Source organism: Poecile atricapillus, chromosome 4 (genome assembly GCF_030490865.1).
Source record: "Poecile atricapillus isolate bPoeAtr1 chromosome 4, bPoeAtr1.hap1, whole genome shotgun sequence".
NCBI classification, from domain to species: domain Eukaryota; kingdom Metazoa; phylum Chordata; class Aves; order Passeriformes; family Paridae; genus Poecile; species Poecile atricapillus.
The window spans coordinates 64,873,592-64,892,355 of NC_081252.1; the positions used below are offsets into that span (position 1 = coordinate 64,873,592).

Consider the following 18,764-nt stretch of genomic DNA (forward strand, 5'->3'; position numbering starts at 1 on the left):
AGAGGTGTTCCAGCCCTCTTGTGGCCCTTCTGTGGACTCACTTCTACAGGTCCATGTCCCTCTCATGTTGGGAACAGATCTGGGGTGCAGTACTGTGGGTGGGGTCTCATGAGAGTGAGAGGGCCAGAATCACCTTCCTTTTGCCTACTGGCCACATTGCTTTGGATGGAGCCCAGGACACAGTTGTTCTTCTGGGCTGTGGCTGCACATTGGCTGCTCATGTTCAATTTCTCATCAACCATCAGCCCTAAGTCCTTTTCTTTGGGCTCCTCTTGATCCTTTCTCTGCACAGCCTGGATTTGTGTTTGGAATTGCTTCAACTCGGGTGGAGTATCTTGCACTTGGCCTCGTTGAACTTCTTGAAGTTCACACAGGCCCACCTCTCAAACCTGTCAAGGTCCCTCTGGATGGCATCCCTTCCCTCCAGTGTGCCAACTGCACCAAGTTTGGTGTCATGGGCAAACTTGGGAGCACTTGATCCCACTGTCCATGTCGCTGGCAAAGGTGTTGAACAGCAGACCCAGTTAAACAACAACCCCGGTTAAAACAGAGATACAGAGAAACACTTGTCACTGGCCTTCACTTGGACATCAAGCCATTGACCACAGCTCTTTGAGTGTCACCATCCAACCAAGTCCTTATCCACTGGGTGGTCCATCTGTCAAATCCATGTCTTTCCACAGGGAAGGACAGTGTCACAAGCTTTGCACAGGTCCAGGTAGTTGACATAATTTACTCTTCCCTTATCCACCAAAGCTGTTGTCCTGTCATAGAACGCCACCAGATTTGTCAGGCATGATCTTCCCTCATTGAAGCCATGTTGACTGTCACCAGTCACCTCCTTATTTTCCATTTTCCAACTGTTTAGTACAGTTTCCAGGAGGTTCTGTGCCATGATCTTGCCAGGCACAGAAGTGACACTAACTGGCCTGTAGTTCCCAAATTCTTTTCCTCTTTGTTTTAAAAACAGTTTGTTTCCCTTCCTAATGTTGCCATTTATGTGGACCCTGATCTTCATAATGTTTTTATTTCAGTCATATCGCAAGGTGTCACATTTGTTATGTATAATAGATGAAGACATCTAGTAGGTGAAGAGGTTAGAAATCCTTGGTTATTCTTTCCATGTGGAGGAAATAGTTTACCTGTCTTTATGCATGGGCTTGGTACTTTTCAGACCCTTGGGAACTACTGGGTTGTCTCTTTGTCAATTTAGTCATCATGAAAGAAGAGGATCACTCTGTGTCTCACCATTCTACAGACTCACTCTCTGGGGTGTGTTACATTTTCTTGTTTCTCAGGCATTTTACTGTAACATTGGGCTTTGTAAAACCTATGTCTTTGATCCAGAATAGTTCTGATACACAAGAATTATGCCTAAGGATTTTTTTTTTCTTCACTGTTCTTGTAGGGTTTTATGGGTATGGTGTGGTGTTTGATTTGTGTACAGGAGGTGCAAGATCCTCAGTAACATGGCTATATCAAAGCCATACATAATGCTGATAAATACTATAGTTGAGATGAGGATTTTAAACTGCAAAATTTTGCATGGAATAGATGTAATCAATGGTGTTTGCTAGTCTTGTAAAATCTGAGGCTATAAAACTTACAAGTTTTTGTCCAGGATAAAAAATCCAAACTCAAGTTTTAAACTTGGCAGCTGGGTGTGACTGAAAACCACGAGTCCAGAAATTTTTTTTGTGTATATTGTATAAAGAGGTAGAAAGTAAATGAGGATTCTATTTGAGCTATGTCCTCGATCGTTGCATTTTGAAAGACAAGCCATGTTGTTCCCAGAGTGCACAAACAGCTCACTCACTCTAGAAGGAGGGATGAGACCATGGTACCACAGCTCTAGGGTGAGGGCCTGAGGGAGAAATCCACTTAGCTTCCCTTCCTCCATTTGAAAAATTGCATATCTCTTCAAAGAGATTTTTCATTTTTTAAACGTTGAAAACTGTCATAGTTTGTAGACAAGTGTCAGATATTTTTCAAATTGCATGTATGAAGAACTGAATGAAATGCTTTGTAAATTTCTGTGAGCATGAAGGTTCTTGCTGCTCTGCTGACAGATAGTTGGTAAAGCTGTGATGTATCAGTACAAAGTGAACCTTTGTTAGCATAGAGCAAAATAGTAATACATAGCATTTTGGGAATGTTTTCCTACTGCAGATGTTGTCTTTGTGAACTTTCCACGTAAAATCAGAATAAATGAAGTTAACCCAGTGCAAATTTGCTGGTGTACCTGGATTTTCAACCACACAAATGGATCTGTATTTACTTATTTGCAGCTGTTCCCATGCGAATGAGCTGGGGGGGGGGTTGAGAGCTGGTGGGGCTTAGGTGGTTCTCATCAGTTTGTTTTCTTTCACATGAATATTGTGAAGAGTTCAAGTGCTCTACAGCCTCGTTGTATAAAGAAATACATAAACCTCAGTTTTGGAAAAGACTTAAACATTTCTTTTTTTGAAATTAATTGTAGATATGCACAGTCTTTTAGACCTCTTTTCTTATTTTTTTTTTCTTATTTTTTCTATTATTTCTTTTGTTAGTCCTTCAGTATCCTGTTCAACCTTTTTTTTTAAGTGAATCACTGGCACCTTGCACAAGTGATAGGAAAACCAGTGACTGGTAGCTTTTTGTTCTTTCAGCACTAAATGCAATTCTCCAGTTTTGGTGCTCAAATAAGACTTGAAGCAGCAAATGCAGCAAATTGCTCTGCTTCTTCATGTGAAGTCACAAATGGCAGCCCTGTGGTGGCTGCTTCTGAAGACGATTGGTTTCTCTTGGCCCCCATTTTTTACCCATCTTGTTCTTTGATTGCACAGGGACAGTTATTTGCACTGATAATTTGCTTTTACTTTGTTTTGAAACCGTAGGGAATTAAGAATTCTTTTAAATGAGGGTAGCCTTAGCCTGGTTTTCTTTGGAAGCAATAACAGATACATTGAAAGGGTTGAAACAGGTAGGCTGAAAAGCATCAGATGTTTGTGGATCTCTCTGAAGAGGGTGATTTTAGACAAGCATACATTTTAAGATGTTAAAGACTATTTTACTGATAGCCAGAATATTTCTTTCATGAGATGAATATGGGAAATCATATATGTGTATGTGAACAGACAGTGAAGAACAAGCAAGTCTGGTAATAAATTCTGTAAATTGTGAAAAGCCATATAAAAGGGACGCTCCATATCTTCAGATGATTGCATATAATACAGTAGCATTCTACTTTGATTTCATTGTTCTTCATTGTTCTTCCATGTATTAGAAGCTGATCCCTCCTACTCATCATCACTTCTCAGTTATTTGAATTTTTTTCTGAGACAGTTCAGGTTTATTTTATGATGGGTACTGCTATCTCCAGCTGTAATCATGTTCATTTTAACACTGAGTTGAAGGCTTCAGGATTTAACACTGCATTTTCTTCTTCTGGCTCGTTTAACTTTCTTTTAAGTTCGATCTTAACTCAGAACTACTTGCTTTTCATTCTTATTATTTGAGAAGTCAGTGAAACTAACATTTTGTGTAAATTACAGTAAAACATTCAACCGTAAAATCGCATTTGTGGATATACTTTGGAACTGGAAAATATTACAGTGAAGTGTGAGTTGCCTCCATGTGCTGTGAAAGATGCATGTGCTTTTCTGAATAGTAAGTTTTATGTAATCAAACTAATCTTTAATTTGGCAAAAAGTAGTTTACAGCAGATAGAAAGGGCTTGGTTTCATTTCCCACAGTATGTTACTTGTAGTCCTATTGTAGTCCTATTCTGCTATGGTACTGAGATATTGCTGTATTTAAATAATGTAATTTCTTTATTTGATTTTAGGAGAATGACATCTTCCTGGGCTGGGAAAAGGGAGCTTACAAGAAATGGGGAAAGAGTAAGAAAAAGTGCTCTGATCTAACACTAGAGGAAATGAAAAAACAGGCTGCTGTCCAGTGTCTTCGCTCTGCTTCTGATGAAGTAAGTTTGGACTATTTAATAGATTCTTAAGGCTTTATGTCCTTCTTTGTGCTAGATATATTTGGCTTGTGATGCTTATCTTTGAATTTGTGGCTTCTTAAAGGGCTAGTTTGCCAAGAGTTCTCCAAAAATTCTTTATTTTTATTTAGGAAATTATGAAATCCATGTATGTTGGGATGATTTCACTAGAGATTCTGTACTATGTAGTGTCATGCTTTCCTTTCTGTAAACCCTCGAGTCTTATTGTCAGGTCAGTTGCAATGCACCCATTTGAGTTGAAATTACCACAAAGCTTTGCATAAAGGTAATTCTAAAAATTCTAAGTTGACTTGACTTTGTGTTGTGTGTGAATAGAAAGGACTGGAATATGTGGGCAAAAAGCCATCTTGCTCTGTGAATGCAACATGTGTAATCCAGAATTCCTAGATAAAAAGCCACGTATAGTAGCAAATGTTCACTTTCCAGATTTTATGATTGAGTGGAAGTGAAATGCACTGACTAGAGCAGCTGAGGAGAGGTGAAGGCTGCAGGTTGAAGGAAGACAGCAAGGCAGCAGATATTGTGTATTTGAGCAGAAAAATGGACAAAGGGAGAAGCAGTTGAAGGCACTATTTAGAAAGAAAGAATGATCTGTAGCACAAGTCAAAGGAAGCTCTCCAGAGAGATTTTTCAGACAGCAAAAATGAGAAACTGTTTTTTAGTTTCCAGAATAATAAATACTCTGATCTGTCACTGCTGTAAGAAGAAACTACCCCACCTATGCAGCCTGGTTGCATTATTGCTCTGCACACCTTCCTACTCATAGCTGATGCTTGCACAAGCATTTGGGTGGTTATGTGGAGAACTGGTTTGGGAAAGTGAATCAGTTTCCTGAGATTAACCTGGTTGGGGCAGAGGAAATGTTAACCCAGACAGGTTTCCTGGTCAGATTTGTGGCACAGACACTCTTGCCAGTAAGGCTGTGGAAGAGTAATCAGGGAAGTGGGGAAGATTTGGTGCTTATTCCCACCACCTTCAGCAGCATTAACATCATATTCTGGCTCACTGTGAAGCTACTTGAGTACTTGTTCAGTTACTAAATTGCTAACTGACTAACTGGGAGATTTCTGAACTCCCATTTTCCCATTACTTATTATCCTAACAAAGTGATGCAAAGTACAATTTTGTTGGTAATTTGCTCTGCTCTCATAGTTATAGAATATTGAGGTCAGCATTCTAACTACCATAGAAGTTAATTTGAATATGAAACAAATATGGAGAAATAATTGCAAGAAATAATGTCTTTCTTGAGGATGTTTGTCTTTGTTTACTCATTTTATGAACAATAAAATGTAGGACTCATACACAGACTACAGGAATACTGATGATTGATTCTTAACTTCAGAAATCACACTCTTGATGTGTCTCCACATAGCTAAAAATCAAGAATCATCACTTAGAACTAAATTCATGTTATATAGAGAAATTTAGTTGCAGAGCAAAGGGGAGGAGGTGAATTTAATAATAACCTATAACAGAGAAGGAAAGAAACTATTCAACTACAGTTTTGAAAGAATAAAAATACACGGGATCTGAAAGGTTGAAAAATAACTTCACTTTTGACCCCTGTCACCTTATCAAATTTTTAGTGTTCAACATTAACCTATAATCTGCAACCTGTAGACGAGTTATTTCAGAGCTATTTTGACTTCTGTTGCCTGCTTAGACAATTAAGCTTGCACATTTATTGTCATTAATGAAATTGCAGGTCATAATTTTTATAATGTATATTCAAACACAGATTGAACCTTTAAACCGTTTTAAAAAAGTTTTTACTTAAAGCTGCTCTGTAGGTAGTTTAACACATGCATTGCATGAAAGAAATACACACTTTATTTTTTCCTCTGGAATTAAAGAGAAGGGTGATCCTGCTTAAATGCTAGCAATACTTTAATGTAACTTGTAAGGTATCTTTTATTTCTGAGTTTTCAAACACATTTCTCATGTTGTTAGGTTTTTGTATGTAGGTTTGTGTGCTGGTCTGATGGGAATAGTGAATAGATTTTGGACTGTGAAAGATGTTAAAATACTATTTCTGCTGAGGTATTCAAGCTGCTCCATACAGTGTTCATGGTTTTGTCTCTACAAAAAGATAAAAATACTCTCTAGTTGAAATTGTAGATCAGTTGTGTGTAAGGAGTATTTATAAAAATTGTTGAGATACAAATAAATACTTTTTTTCCAGTCCCACTTGAATTTTTAAAATAGTTTTTTGAATCATCTGAAAAATGTTTACCTGTGATTTTTTTTCTGTTGTCACATGAGGTAAATGTATTCATTAGGATGTTCTCTTTTTGCAAGTGGCCTGACAAATAGTCCACATGGGCAGTTACAGAGCTTATTTATAGTTTTGCTTACCTTCTGTGATCTCTTTTTCAAAGCAGGTGGATGCAGAAATGCCAATCTGCTCCATGGGTATGGAACACTTGCTCTTCCAGCCTAAGCTCTTCTTTCAACCTTAGTATTAGAGCAAAACAAGCAATTTTGAGCCCCTTTATTTGGAGTAACTGGAAAAAAGTCTTAGTGGATTTCAGCTTGAATATATTTAAATAAAATTGTATTTAAGAGAAGTGATTACAGTGCTTACCTTGTGTGTGTCTGTAGAGAGAGTATATAGACACACGTGTATAGGCACACTCAAACACACAGAGAAGAGCCAGAACAGGATGGCAGTTCAGTGACGACTTTAGGATTTTGCAGCCTGATCGTTTTAGAGAGAAAAGTGTGCAGAGGATGGAAAAGTAATGAGGGTGAGTAGTAGCTTTTCTGTCTGTCATAGGAAATTACAGAGATACAGTTAATGTAATTTTGATTTTTGCATTTAATTTTTTAAGCCAATAACATGTTAAGAAATGGCAGACAGAATGCCTCCTCCCCCTACCAGTAACCAAAAGCCTTAAAATTGAGTGATCACTTCAAAAAAGTGCTTGATGGAGAGAGGAAGTCATAAAATAGATTATATGAAAATTGGCTTGATAGCAGTAAGTACTTTTTTGTCAGACTTTCATTTAGTGGTTGGGACAAGTATTTCAAAATCACCTCTTGTGGATTTTCATTTCCACAGCATTCATTCTTAGGATGTACTTCATTTAGTAGCTTAGTTTTACTTGAATTCAGTCCTTCCTCTCGTATTAAAAAGAGTAATGCTGTAAAACGCTAATCTGAGACAGAAATCTAAAGTTCTAGTTTTAATTTCACAGTACTGAAAACAAACATCTGACTTGAAGAAGCCTAAGTTCAATGTTGATTTCTAAAATGTTTCCTACATTGTGAAGAATGACGAGTCAGGGAAGCTGTTGTGCCTCACAGTGTCTTTGCCATGGCAGTCTGTTGTGGACTAGATGTGTTTGTGAGGGGAGGCCTGATTTGACAGACACCATCTAGTACATGTAAGAACGCAAATTGTTAATGTATGAACATTCTGAGGACATTTTTTGTGTGACAAGCATTTTGGTGTCTCAAATTGTCTATATTTGTATGAATGAGTCTTTAGTTGCAGATACTCTTGATGCAGTCAGGAGCAGAGGAAATGTAAGTACATTGCAGCTTGCCAGAAAATGGAGACAGAATGATGGTGAAAAAGACTTTTAAGACAAGTACTTTAATGTAGCAATCAATTACTATTCTTACTGTGGTTCTAAAGTTTATTTTTTCTGAAACACTCAAATAGCAGTTTAAAGGCATCCTGAAGAATTGCTCAAATTTTAAAAAGCTTGTTAATATTGACATTGAGTAGAGATTTTGTCTTAATTTTTATTCTGGTGAAGTATGGAAGAAATTTTAAAATGTTGGTTTGCAATTAACTGGTCAAGTAGGGATATCCGTTCTGTTGTGACATAGGGTAAGAAACCCTAATGTTTAGGACTGGGAAATACTTACATAAAGTCCTTTGATGACAGTAAGATATATTTTCTTTAAATTACTGCCTCAAATTTTGAGTTAAAACAGCTGATCTGTCAGCATTAAATAACTGGATGTTTTGTTTTGTTGTTATTTGTAGTTACTATCTGAAACACAGTTTGTTCACATGCAAGGGGTGATTCTTTTTTTTCTTTTTTTTAGCCTCCTAATTCTGAAAGTACATTATTTTGTATTTGAAAAATGAAACTTGTCATTACTTGTCTCGTTACTGTAAAAAGAAAACCAGTATTTTTGAGACTCAGAAATTTATTAAATAAATAAGAGTTTAGAAATTCACTTATTTCTTTTTACAAGGTGGATACTGTAAGCAAGGTTGGAATTAGAGGTTACTTACAGAGACTGATACATGTAAGACTTTTCAATAGATACATTTCCTACTAATAATATTGAAATTACTTATGTGCTTGTCCATTGGTCACAAATCCAAGCTTAATTAGCTTGTACCTGACTACTTTTCTGGTACAATTTGCATTGTTCAATAGAGCGAGCAGGTGTCCAGCTGTACTGTTGCGGTTTCTGTGGAGGGCAGTTCATTCACCCTTGCAGTGTGACAGATGAAGCTGCACCCCAAGATGGTGCCAGAGTTTCAGTTAAAGCACTCGCTGTGTCCTTCTGCTGAAATGTGTGAGGACTTTTTAAGAATGAGAAAAGGAGAGAGTTTCCTGTGGATCTTACTTTCTGCACTGATGAAACCAATGTTCCAAGACTCTTTCTTTCTCCCAGTGTAGGGGGCCACTTTACCTAAGCTGTTCCACAGGACATCCTGAGATATTCCTAGTGTCCAGTGCTGATCTCTCAAGGCCTGTCATAATGGGGTTCAGGCAATGTGGTCCATTCTGAACTGACCAAGCTCTCAAAATCTGCTAACTGCCATGAGATCTGTGTGCAACATGTTAAAGCAGGAGCTAGTCTTGGTTGATAGATTCCGTGATGAATTTTGAAAGAGAACTCCTCTAATATATTTGACAAGAACACACAGTGCTTTCCATCCCACTGTTCTAAGAAATTACTGCTTGGGGGTAACATGGAAACATAATTGGTGAAACTTCGTAACAGTAATTTCTTTTAAATGTAGTCAGGTGTGGGCATGCTGACAGCATAGAGCATTTGCTTTGCTTACTTTGAATCATGAGGGGGGAATCTAACTCTTCTGATACTTGTGTTATCATATGGGACCACATAGAGGAACAAGTGTGGCTCTAGTGAGCAGTTTGGTTAAAAATTTAAAATGATAATTTTATTCTCGAATGTGCCTTCCTTTCAGCACAAACTTGAGATGTGTCTAAAATAAGATTTTGTTGAAATTTTCTTAGTGTTTGTCATCTTTCTTACTCGAAGTGCAGAACTGTCAAACTTTCATAGAATCATAGAATCCTAGAATGGTTTGGGTTGGAAGGAACCTTAAAGATCATCTCATTCCAACCTCCGACCATGGGCAGGGGCACCTTCCACTAGATCAGTTTGCTTGGAGCCCCATCCAACCTGGCCTTCAACATTTGCAGGGTGGGGCATCCATGCAGTTACTACAGTTCTGCACATAAATCTTCTTTGAAGAAATAATCTGCTAATCAGGCCAAATGAATCAATTGGTTATGATTGTACATCTGAGCATGTTTTTATTGATGGGTTACTCAGAGCAGCTATTGCTGCCTCCAGAGATTATGGTATCTGTGTGCTATTTAGACCAAGGCAGTGTTGCATAATCTGCCTTGTACTTTGCAGGAGTGATAGGTGAGAGCTGAGGAAAAATGATTTCTGGAGTTTGTAGCAAGGGAATGGTGTGGTCTTTTCCTCTTAAGTAGAATGACACCTTAAATAAATTATTTAAAATTAATTTTAATCACTGTTCCCTGCTTCTCTAATGCAAGCCAATACTAATTTGGTAATACATACAGACCACTACACTGGGATACCAGGGAATCAGGTTGAAAATATCATGTGGTTTCTTGAGAGATTTAAATCACACATTTTTGTTTAACTAGAAGTGACATGAATGAGAGCATTAATGTAAAGATAATGGGACAGCACAAGAATGAATCGAGTTGTGTAAAAGCCATCTTAACAAATCAGAAAGGTGAAGTGCATGTTGAAAATTTGAATTTATTAGAAAAAAAATTGAAGTTAAAATTCCAAAAGAGTCTTAATGGTTTTTGAAGCATATATCCTGACTTGCTCAGTAATTAGTATTTCTGTGTGTCTGAGGATGATTGTTCAAAGTATTTTACTGGAAAATGCCAAAACATTTCGCAAAATCAATGAATATTATCTTTCTTTTGGGTTGTGTCCAGTTGCCCTTATTGAAAGGGATAATGCTAGTGGTTTCCAGAACACACAGTTTAGGAAAGAATTTTAAAAATAACTTTAGATGCCATATAGGAAATGAAAGTAATTTGTCTTGCCCAGGTAACCATCACAGAATAAATTAATTATAATAAATTGATTTATTTTTCTTTATGACTGTCATTAAACAGATACTCATGGTACCACATATCTGATTTGTCATGTAACTGAAGCTGCTTTGCTGTCTGTAATAGCAACATTAATTGAAGCTGACAAAAGTTTTAATTATTCCAGTTTTAATATGCATTTTCTCAACATAGAAGAGATATCTGTTGAACTGGAGAAATTCCTTTTGGGAGCTTAGTCTACACAGAAGTTGCTTCATAGCATTAAGTATTTCTGATAGTGTAGATGATAGCATAGATGTCTTGGAGGCTGAAAGTAGGTGTTCAGTGTGGTTGAAAGTTTTCACCTTGTATGTGTTTCCAATGAAAATGGGAGCAAACTGGGGCAAGGCAGCTCTGTCCTCACAGCAGCTTCTCTGATAAGCCTGCAACAGAAGCGAAGTTGGCTTATGCATTTCTTGGAGGGAGGGGCAGCACCGTCTTTCAGGCACAAAGGAGTGGCCGGGAAAATGCTAGAGGAATTGGTTACAGAGCTCTCCTGAATAATGCCTTGTGTTCCATCACAGAGAAGAGTTATTAGATTATAATTTTTCTTCATGCAGAACAATCATTTTCACCACAAGTTTGAGTTGGGGGTCCATTATGAATTCTTATCATACACACAAGCAAACTTAAATGAATCTGGCAGATCACCTGCTGAGGAAAATTCAAGTGTCCTTTCTGCATTTCACTTGATGCAGAAAAGAGCTTTTGCATAATTGGTGGGAACACACTTTAAAAGTTTCTCCCATTTCATTGATAATACAGATAAGAACATTTTAGCACGGGCAAGCTGAAGTACTGTGCTTAAGTGAAATCTCACAGCAGCACTGCTTACAAGGATAGCAAGTCTGTTGTGACTTTGAAGTCAGCATGTTTGTTTATAAGTGATGAATAGTAATCAGGGAGAATAGTTTCTGGTGAGGAATTATCCTTTCTTGGGGGGATAACTTCTATTTCAGTGTAGCCTGCTATGGGAGGGATCAAAAAGAATTAAGTTTTAAATAACAGAAGTCAGATTAGCTGCTCTAGTAACCTACATTTAGGGATAGCATGTTCATTTGAAGTTAATTTGAGCTGGCAGATGATCTCTTTTATCTAGAATTAGTAAATAACATGTGCTATTTATTATGTCTCTCTCTCTTAGAAGGTGTTGCGTGAGGTGGTGAATCATAGCTCTGAAATCTGAGCCTGATCCTAGTTATGTGCTAGATATATAATTTACCTTTCCTAATGTTTTAATAGCAAAGACAGAATTAAGAGAGTTGCAAAGAAGTATTTTTATGTCCTTGTTGGAGAGCTATTGCTCTCATATTTCTTAAAATGGTTTGGATTTTTGTGATATTAAGTCAGTTTGCTTGGAAATTGATATTCTGAGGTCACACATTGATTGAAGATTACTTTGGATCAAGTATTCATGAGCCCCAAAAAAGAAGTTATTAAATAGAAACAGTTTTTCTGACTGGTCCAATATCTTTCTTGTAAATTATTATGTATTCAAGTGAACAGATAAAGATTAAATCGCGTTCTTACTTCTAAAGGATCAAGAAGATTGTACAAGTAGATACTCTTAAATGTTTCTTAGTTTCATTCACCTTATTATCATGGAGGAAAATTCCATAATGCAAGCTGGAACCTTATTTTATTTCAGTAAACTCCACCTGGGTTGAACACTCTAGGGAAGCTGCTGTTTTAATGGACTGATTTATTTATTCATTCATTCTCATAGTGCTGATCTTGGGCCAAGATTTTTTTTTAAATCCTTTTTTTCAGTCTGTCTTGAGCACCTCTTTTGAGAGTACTTGTAATCAGATGAATTATACTGTGTCAGAATGTTAAAAAATTAAAACCTAGGCTTCTAACTTTCTCTCATCATCCTACAAAATATAGAAATAGATGTGTGGTTGCAGTGAATCATATTTTGTGCCTTACTCAGTTCACGTGGCTTAACAGCTGATTCATATAGAAAAGCTATCTAATCCTGCACTTGGTGACAGGAGACATGCTGAGAAAACAGTCCTGCTACAGTCAGAATACAGCCTGTGAAATTAATGATTTTAAACTATGATATATTGATTTACTTTAATTTCTAGATTGTTTGAACTTGTATTTTGTGAAAGGAGTGTCAATTCAATGTTCTTCAGTTTATCCTGTTTCAGCAGGGGTTTGCACTAGATGATCTCCAGAGGTACTTTCCAACCTAAACAAATTCTGTATATTTCGGAAAGGGAAATGAAGATTTGTTTTGAAAGTGTAAGCTAGAAAGCTCTCAAAATCCTAGTAGCAAATGAGTGATTATTTTAATTGTTCAAGTAAAAGGAAATGTAAAGCTTTTGCTTTTCAAAGAGATTGAAGAGGGGCAAGGACCTTTCACCATACCTTACAAGCCTGAAGTACCAAACCATATATAGTAAATATTTACACTGCACAGTTCAAAGCTTCTGGAGGAAGCTTTCAACTTATGTTAGACTAGAAGCAAAAAAAACCTGAACCTGCCAAAAACCTAAAGGCAATCAACATCTCCCTAAAACAACTTCCCTTTGAGTTGTACAATCTGTGATGGAATTTTTCAGTTTCTGTGTATATATTCATGGTCTGTCAGATGTGGAAAATCTCCTTCTAAGTACTGGCTGTGAGAATTCTGTTTTCCTTTGATTTATCCAGTAGGCTTGGCTATTGCATATGTAGAGACCTGCAGGACGAAGTATATGTTTGCATGGCATTTTTTTGTTAGAAATATGAGACTCATAACCAGATATCATTACTGGGTGATGGGAAGAGGTGAAAGCTCAGTGAAAATTAAAAACTTTGTTGAACAATCCCCTTCTCAGTTCCATAGTATAGCTATGTGAAATACTAGTGGTGCTGTTTGTGATGAAGTTTAGGAAAAACTTCTTAAATTTTCTGGTTGTTGACTGTACTGTGCTTGTCTGCAACATTCAGAAGTAACCTGCTAGCAGAGGTGAATATCAGTTAAGAATTAAAGTGATTTGTCAAGCATCTGAGAGGAGCTAATGTTTCACAGCTTCTTACTCAAAACTGAAAACATAGAAGCCAGTGCCCACTGTTCACATAGGCAACAGTTTTCAGTGAATTTCAGTTTGGTGTACATAATACAGGGTTTCTCCATGGTTCACAATTTAATTGAATACTTTAAATTTATGAAAAACATTTCAGAAGTAACTACACTTACAGATGTAATATCTTCTTGGAACATTTTCTGCAGCTATACAGAGGTGTGAATGTGCATACGAAAGCAATTGGACTGCTTTGAGCTAATGAGCTACCACTTGTCATCTCTAGCTGCTCTACTTCCAAAGTAGAGTGTGTTCAAAAGGTCTTTGATTTAATATTTGACATTATATATATATATATATATGTATTTGTGTGTTTAGGAAAAAAATATCCAATCGCAAAAAGAAGTGAAAACTACCAAACATATTTACAAATACTTATAAAAATGTGTGTGAGCTTTTGTTTTGTTTTGGAGTTCTTTTGTTGGTTTTTTTTTAAATTAGTCTTATTCTTCATTATGCAGAACTGCATTAATTAGGCTCCAAATAGGATCATGGTGGTCAGTAAGGAAGACAGTGGTTATTGGAGTCCAGTAACTCCAGCAGTCAGATTGACTGTTCTTGTTCATGCTGGGTGAATTCAGAAGCTCAATTTATCTGTTAGCACCGTCACTCCTATGCCAGTAACATAACACCTATCCTTTATGTAATCCTTCCCTTGCTGCAGCCAGCTGATAAAAAGCCAAAAAGAACTTTTGGTGAAACTGGGTATATGTTAAAGTAGGGGAAAGAAAGAGATATATATTAAAAACAGTAAAACAGAATAAAATGTGTGTGGTGTGCAGGAAATATTGTTATGCAAAATAAAAAAATATGAATTAAAAATTATGCATTGTCCTTTGTAATTTGAATGAGTAAAATAGGTTGGTAGAAATCTGGGCCAGACAATTTTGAGATTTAAGCCTTTCATGATGGAATTACATAAGCAGTCATAATTGGGCACTAAAACTTCCATATTTCAAAATGTTTCTAAGGTGCTCCAGTATTTCTACTGTATGGGGACAGTCTTTAAATTTGAACATAAGCAAAGTACTTCAACCAGATCACCTAGTTTTGTTAGCTAACAGTGTCCTATTGAACCAAGCCAGTGCCTGGAACGTGTTACTTTCAGGCTCTGGGTTGTTACAGCTACAACACCTTAAGGTAAACAATAAAAAACACGAACTAAATCTCATATTCCAAGGACCACCAGTGTCATATATGAAATAACTGCCATGGCATTCATTACATTAAGTCGGCAGCACGTTTTCATGTGCTGGAGGAAGAAGTTGAGCAGGGGGTCTCCAGAGTCCTGGCGTTCTGCACTGTGGGTCCCACCCCCCTTTTTTTAAAGCCAGCGCTGTCTCCTTCAGCGCTGTGCAGGACAGCGGGCGGCGCGTCAGCTGACTCAAGTATTAGTTTCATGGTACAGGAGGAAATGAACGTTTGATTCCAAAAGTTTTCACTTCTTTGGTGTAATGGTAAGCATTTTGTTGGTGGTTTAGAGTGTTTTTTTAGCATGGTGTTATATTAAGTTAAGGCAGTGAATCTGTATTCCTTGGAGTGTTTGCTACAGGTGTCTGTTCGATTAGACAGTTGGGGGAGCTAAGGAAAACCAAGGGCAGCTCCTCCTCTGTTGACCTTTTTGAGGGAGGAAGGGGGAGTCAAAAGTGATATAGGCATAAAGTGACAAATTATTACAACTAGCTTTGTCCGTATTACCATCCTGCTTGGTTCTTGCTAAGTGATTTAATTTATACTGGTAAATTTACTGATACAGAAGACGCCTTCTGAAGTTTGATATTGCTAAGTCATCATCAGTTAAGTATGTGGCATAAAGGTTTATATTTAGCACTTCAGTGCAGCAATACTGTTAGGAATAGAACATTGCTTTCTTTCTCACTTGGCTGCAAATAATTAAAGTTTGGAGTTAGCATATAAATCATTGTTTCACTGTATGATTTTTCAAGGGTGTTTTTCTGACAGTGAATTAAACTAGTCTGACTGTATAAATTAATATTCTCTTTTTCATAATACTTTCTTGTCCTTTACCAACGTATATTCACATTTCTCAGCAATTTCTGGACAGCAATCAGGAGAGATGAGAAACTCTTAGATCTTGGAAAAATGAAATCTTTATACCACCAGGGTGACACAGCAAGTCTAACTCTTTTTTGTGTATTTCTGTAACTTGATACTTGGTCGGTGTTACCTTTGGAGAGAAAACACGTCCCATAACTATATGCACAATAAGACCATGTTAAATTCAGAAGATAAGTTTCTTGGGGTTTTGTGTAAGTGTCTCCAAGTATAATTGGAACTAGACTTCCAACAATGATGGAGTTGATATTGAGGAAACTGCACAGGATGCATACAATAAGATGCATGGTCCTCCCTCATTACCACTCCCAGCTGTAGGGTGACATGCAGGGGACCTCTTGTATCCTCCCCAGTGATTCCACATTGCTGTGTTTAGCTGTGATTCCAGCTCTGTTTGCTGCTATGGAAAGTGTGAAGTACAATCCCTGAGCATAATTCCCGAGCATCAAATAATGACAGTACAAACATCCACACAGTACTCACCTCACCTAGTTTTCCTTCCAACAGGAATGGTCATTTCAGGCTCTAAGTTGGTGTTTTGTATTTCACTGACTGGAACTCAAATTTTATTCCATTGGAATGACATGGGGTTTTCCTCTGTGGGTAATATATTGGACTGTTTTTTGTGTATGTTTATTTTCAGTATTTATGTAGAGGAAGGAAGGAGGAAAATAGGGGCTTATAGGAATATGAAGAAGGTGTTTGTTTTTTCCCTCTGCAGTCCTGTGTTGTTAGTAACACAATGTTTAAAAAGAAAAAAAAAATACCTGGTCATTTTAAATTGGCAAGACTTTGGGATGGGTTTTGCATATAGATACGTGGAAGCATTTCCTCTCCCTCTCTGCCACGTATGTAGGTATTCCTTCCTACTGTTCTCCTTTCCACCTTCATGCCTGATTTTCTGTATCCTTTTAACAGTCCTTTTCCCACAGATATAAATTGTGCAGCCAAAAGGATCAGGCCTAGCTTTTTGAAATGCATCTTAGTGATCAGTGGGTCATTGAACTTCCATCCTGAGACTCCTGGTTAAATCTGCGGCAATACCGTGCAGTAAATGTGGCATGCTGTGTTTGCAAAGCTTGGAATATCCAATGATGCAACAATGTGACCTGTAGCTTGAAACCTCTGTGTGAATGTATCTTCGTGTTCCTTGGAATCATTTTGACCTCTAACTAATGTATTTATAGAATTGGATTTATACTAGTAATAATTTTTTGTTGATTTTTCATATGTAGTTACAATGCAAAAAGAACAGTATGTCTGCTGAGATATGTTTATTTTATTGGTATATTTTTATGACATTAAAATTCTTTTTAGTAAGTTATGTTTTCTTTTTTTTTTTTTTTTCTTTCTTTTTTTTTCCCCTGTGGTTTTGTTGTGCAGAGCTCTGGGATTGAAACATTAGTGGAGGAGCTTTGCTCCAAACTGAAAGACCTTCAAAGTAAGCAAGGTGAGGAAAAAAATGTCTAAACTTCTGAGGCCATATATTATATTTATCAGCTCTGCAACATTCTGGGGTGGGGGTGGGTATGAGGGAGTAGGCTGTTATTTCAGTAGCTTTTAGTACAGGCCATGTGATTTTAAAATACATTTGAATAATTTCATTCAAATAATTTAAGCAATTTTGTATTGGCTTGCTTTATTTACCTAAGGAATAGCCAGTCACAAATGGAGATTTCTTTATGAAAAGCTATAACTATTCATATCCTGCTGTGTCTGCATTTTTAGTAAATATTCCAAATTCAGCATCCCCCTCCCTACCAAAAGGAATGAAAATAAACAGGCTTGATTCTATTCCTTTTGTGTATTGACTCAAGCTTAGGGCAGGGAGCATAATGCAAAGTTGTGTTGTTTCCAGTAAAAGTTCATCCTACATAAATGTTTATTCAGGTACACAGCAGCAACCTTGGACACTGAGAGTAAAATTAATTTGCTTATTATGTAGTATAAGTAGCTGTAAATAAGAGATAAACATTTACCTGCTTAAAATGTGGTTTTAGCTATTTTCATTCCCTTTTTTCTGTTTTCAAACAGTAATCATTACTCAGCTCTTAGTATTTCATAGTGGTGTGAATTTCTTCCTGAGCCAAAGGTGATGCTGAGCATTTATTTTGGAAAAAAAAGAAATTGAATAGTATGTCTCATTTTTATTTTAAAGATTTTAATATGAAGAATTGGAAAATCTTCAGTCACCTCTCACACAGGAAGTATGCGTTTACATCCACTCAAACTCAGCAATTACTGCAAGGATATTTCCTTTTAGTAAAACACATGAGAAGTTAGATGTGGCCAATGATAAAAACATTTAGTTAAGTAGCTGATTTTTTTCAAGAAATATTTTCTGTGTCTGTAACAATACAAGAATGAGATAAGGGTTTGGATATGAAACAATTAAACATTCAGCAGGAATTCTCCCAGTGGGGCATTGCTAGTTATGAGGTTGCATGGAGCTGCTGGCCAGTCATGTTTGGTCAGATTTCCAGGACTGGTCAGCTGTGAAAGCTTGACTCTTGAGTGGTAATTCATAATTTCTTAATGTTATTTACAGTGTTGTATAGAAATTTTACTACTATTAACAGTTATGCATCCTGGTGCTTTTTGTTAAATACTGTTATAAAGTACACTGGCTTTTTTGAATTTTTCTGTTAAGCATTTGAAATTTTCTTCCAAAACAGAAGAGAAGATTCACAAAAAGTTAGAAGGCTCTTTGACTCCTGAGACTGATTTATCTCCCACAGCAAAGGATCAAGTAGAAATGTATGCATTTTTTTTTTATTATTATTATCTGAGATGCTTTTCTCTTTTTATTCCCATATTTTAACACAGTGAAGTTAACTTAGTGGGGTATCTGAAATTTTCTGGATATCAAGAAATAAATTTATTTTCATGCCACCTCCTTTTGTTAATCTTATGTATTTTAATATAAGCACTTGGTACCATGGACTAATTTGATTTCTGTCAAAGCCCAGACTGCTTTCATTTGACAATATACAGGACTCAAACCATACTTTATTTCAGAGACTAAGTCAACCGGACAAAAACTTTTAAAACAACATTAATTGACATGTAGATTTGCAAGGAGGGAATAATCTGTTTCCTGGATTCAGATCTCGTGTTCTTCTATTGCTGAAATGGCAAACAAAGTCTCTTATAACCTTTAAACTCTTGATAACCAAAGTGATCTGCTAGTTAACAAGTACCTGAGTCCAATTTTACTGATCTACCCAGCAGTTTTGTCATTGA

General features: G+C 36.7%; 1 protein-coding gene across 6 annotated transcripts in view; it reads left to right on the top strand.

Moving 5' to 3' along the window:
- Positions 1-18,764, top strand: part of KIAA0232 (KIAA0232 ortholog) — a 63,401-nt gene that overhangs the window by 27,315 nt on the left and 17,322 nt on the right. For 4 of the 6 annotated variants that reach the window (XM_058838577.1, XM_058838578.1, XM_058838579.1 and 1 more), the window contains 3 exons: positions 3,827-3,964; positions 16,905-16,971; positions 18,197-18,278. In XM_058838577.1, coding sequence (XP_058694560.1) covers positions 3,827-3,964; positions 16,905-16,971; positions 18,197-18,278 — 287 coding nt within the window. Of the gene's footprint in view, positions 1-3,826; positions 3,965-14,775; positions 14,903-16,904; positions 16,972-18,196; positions 18,279-18,764 lie in introns of those variants that run through there. The other 2 variants (XM_058838582.1, XM_058838583.1) reach the window with 2 other exon arrangements.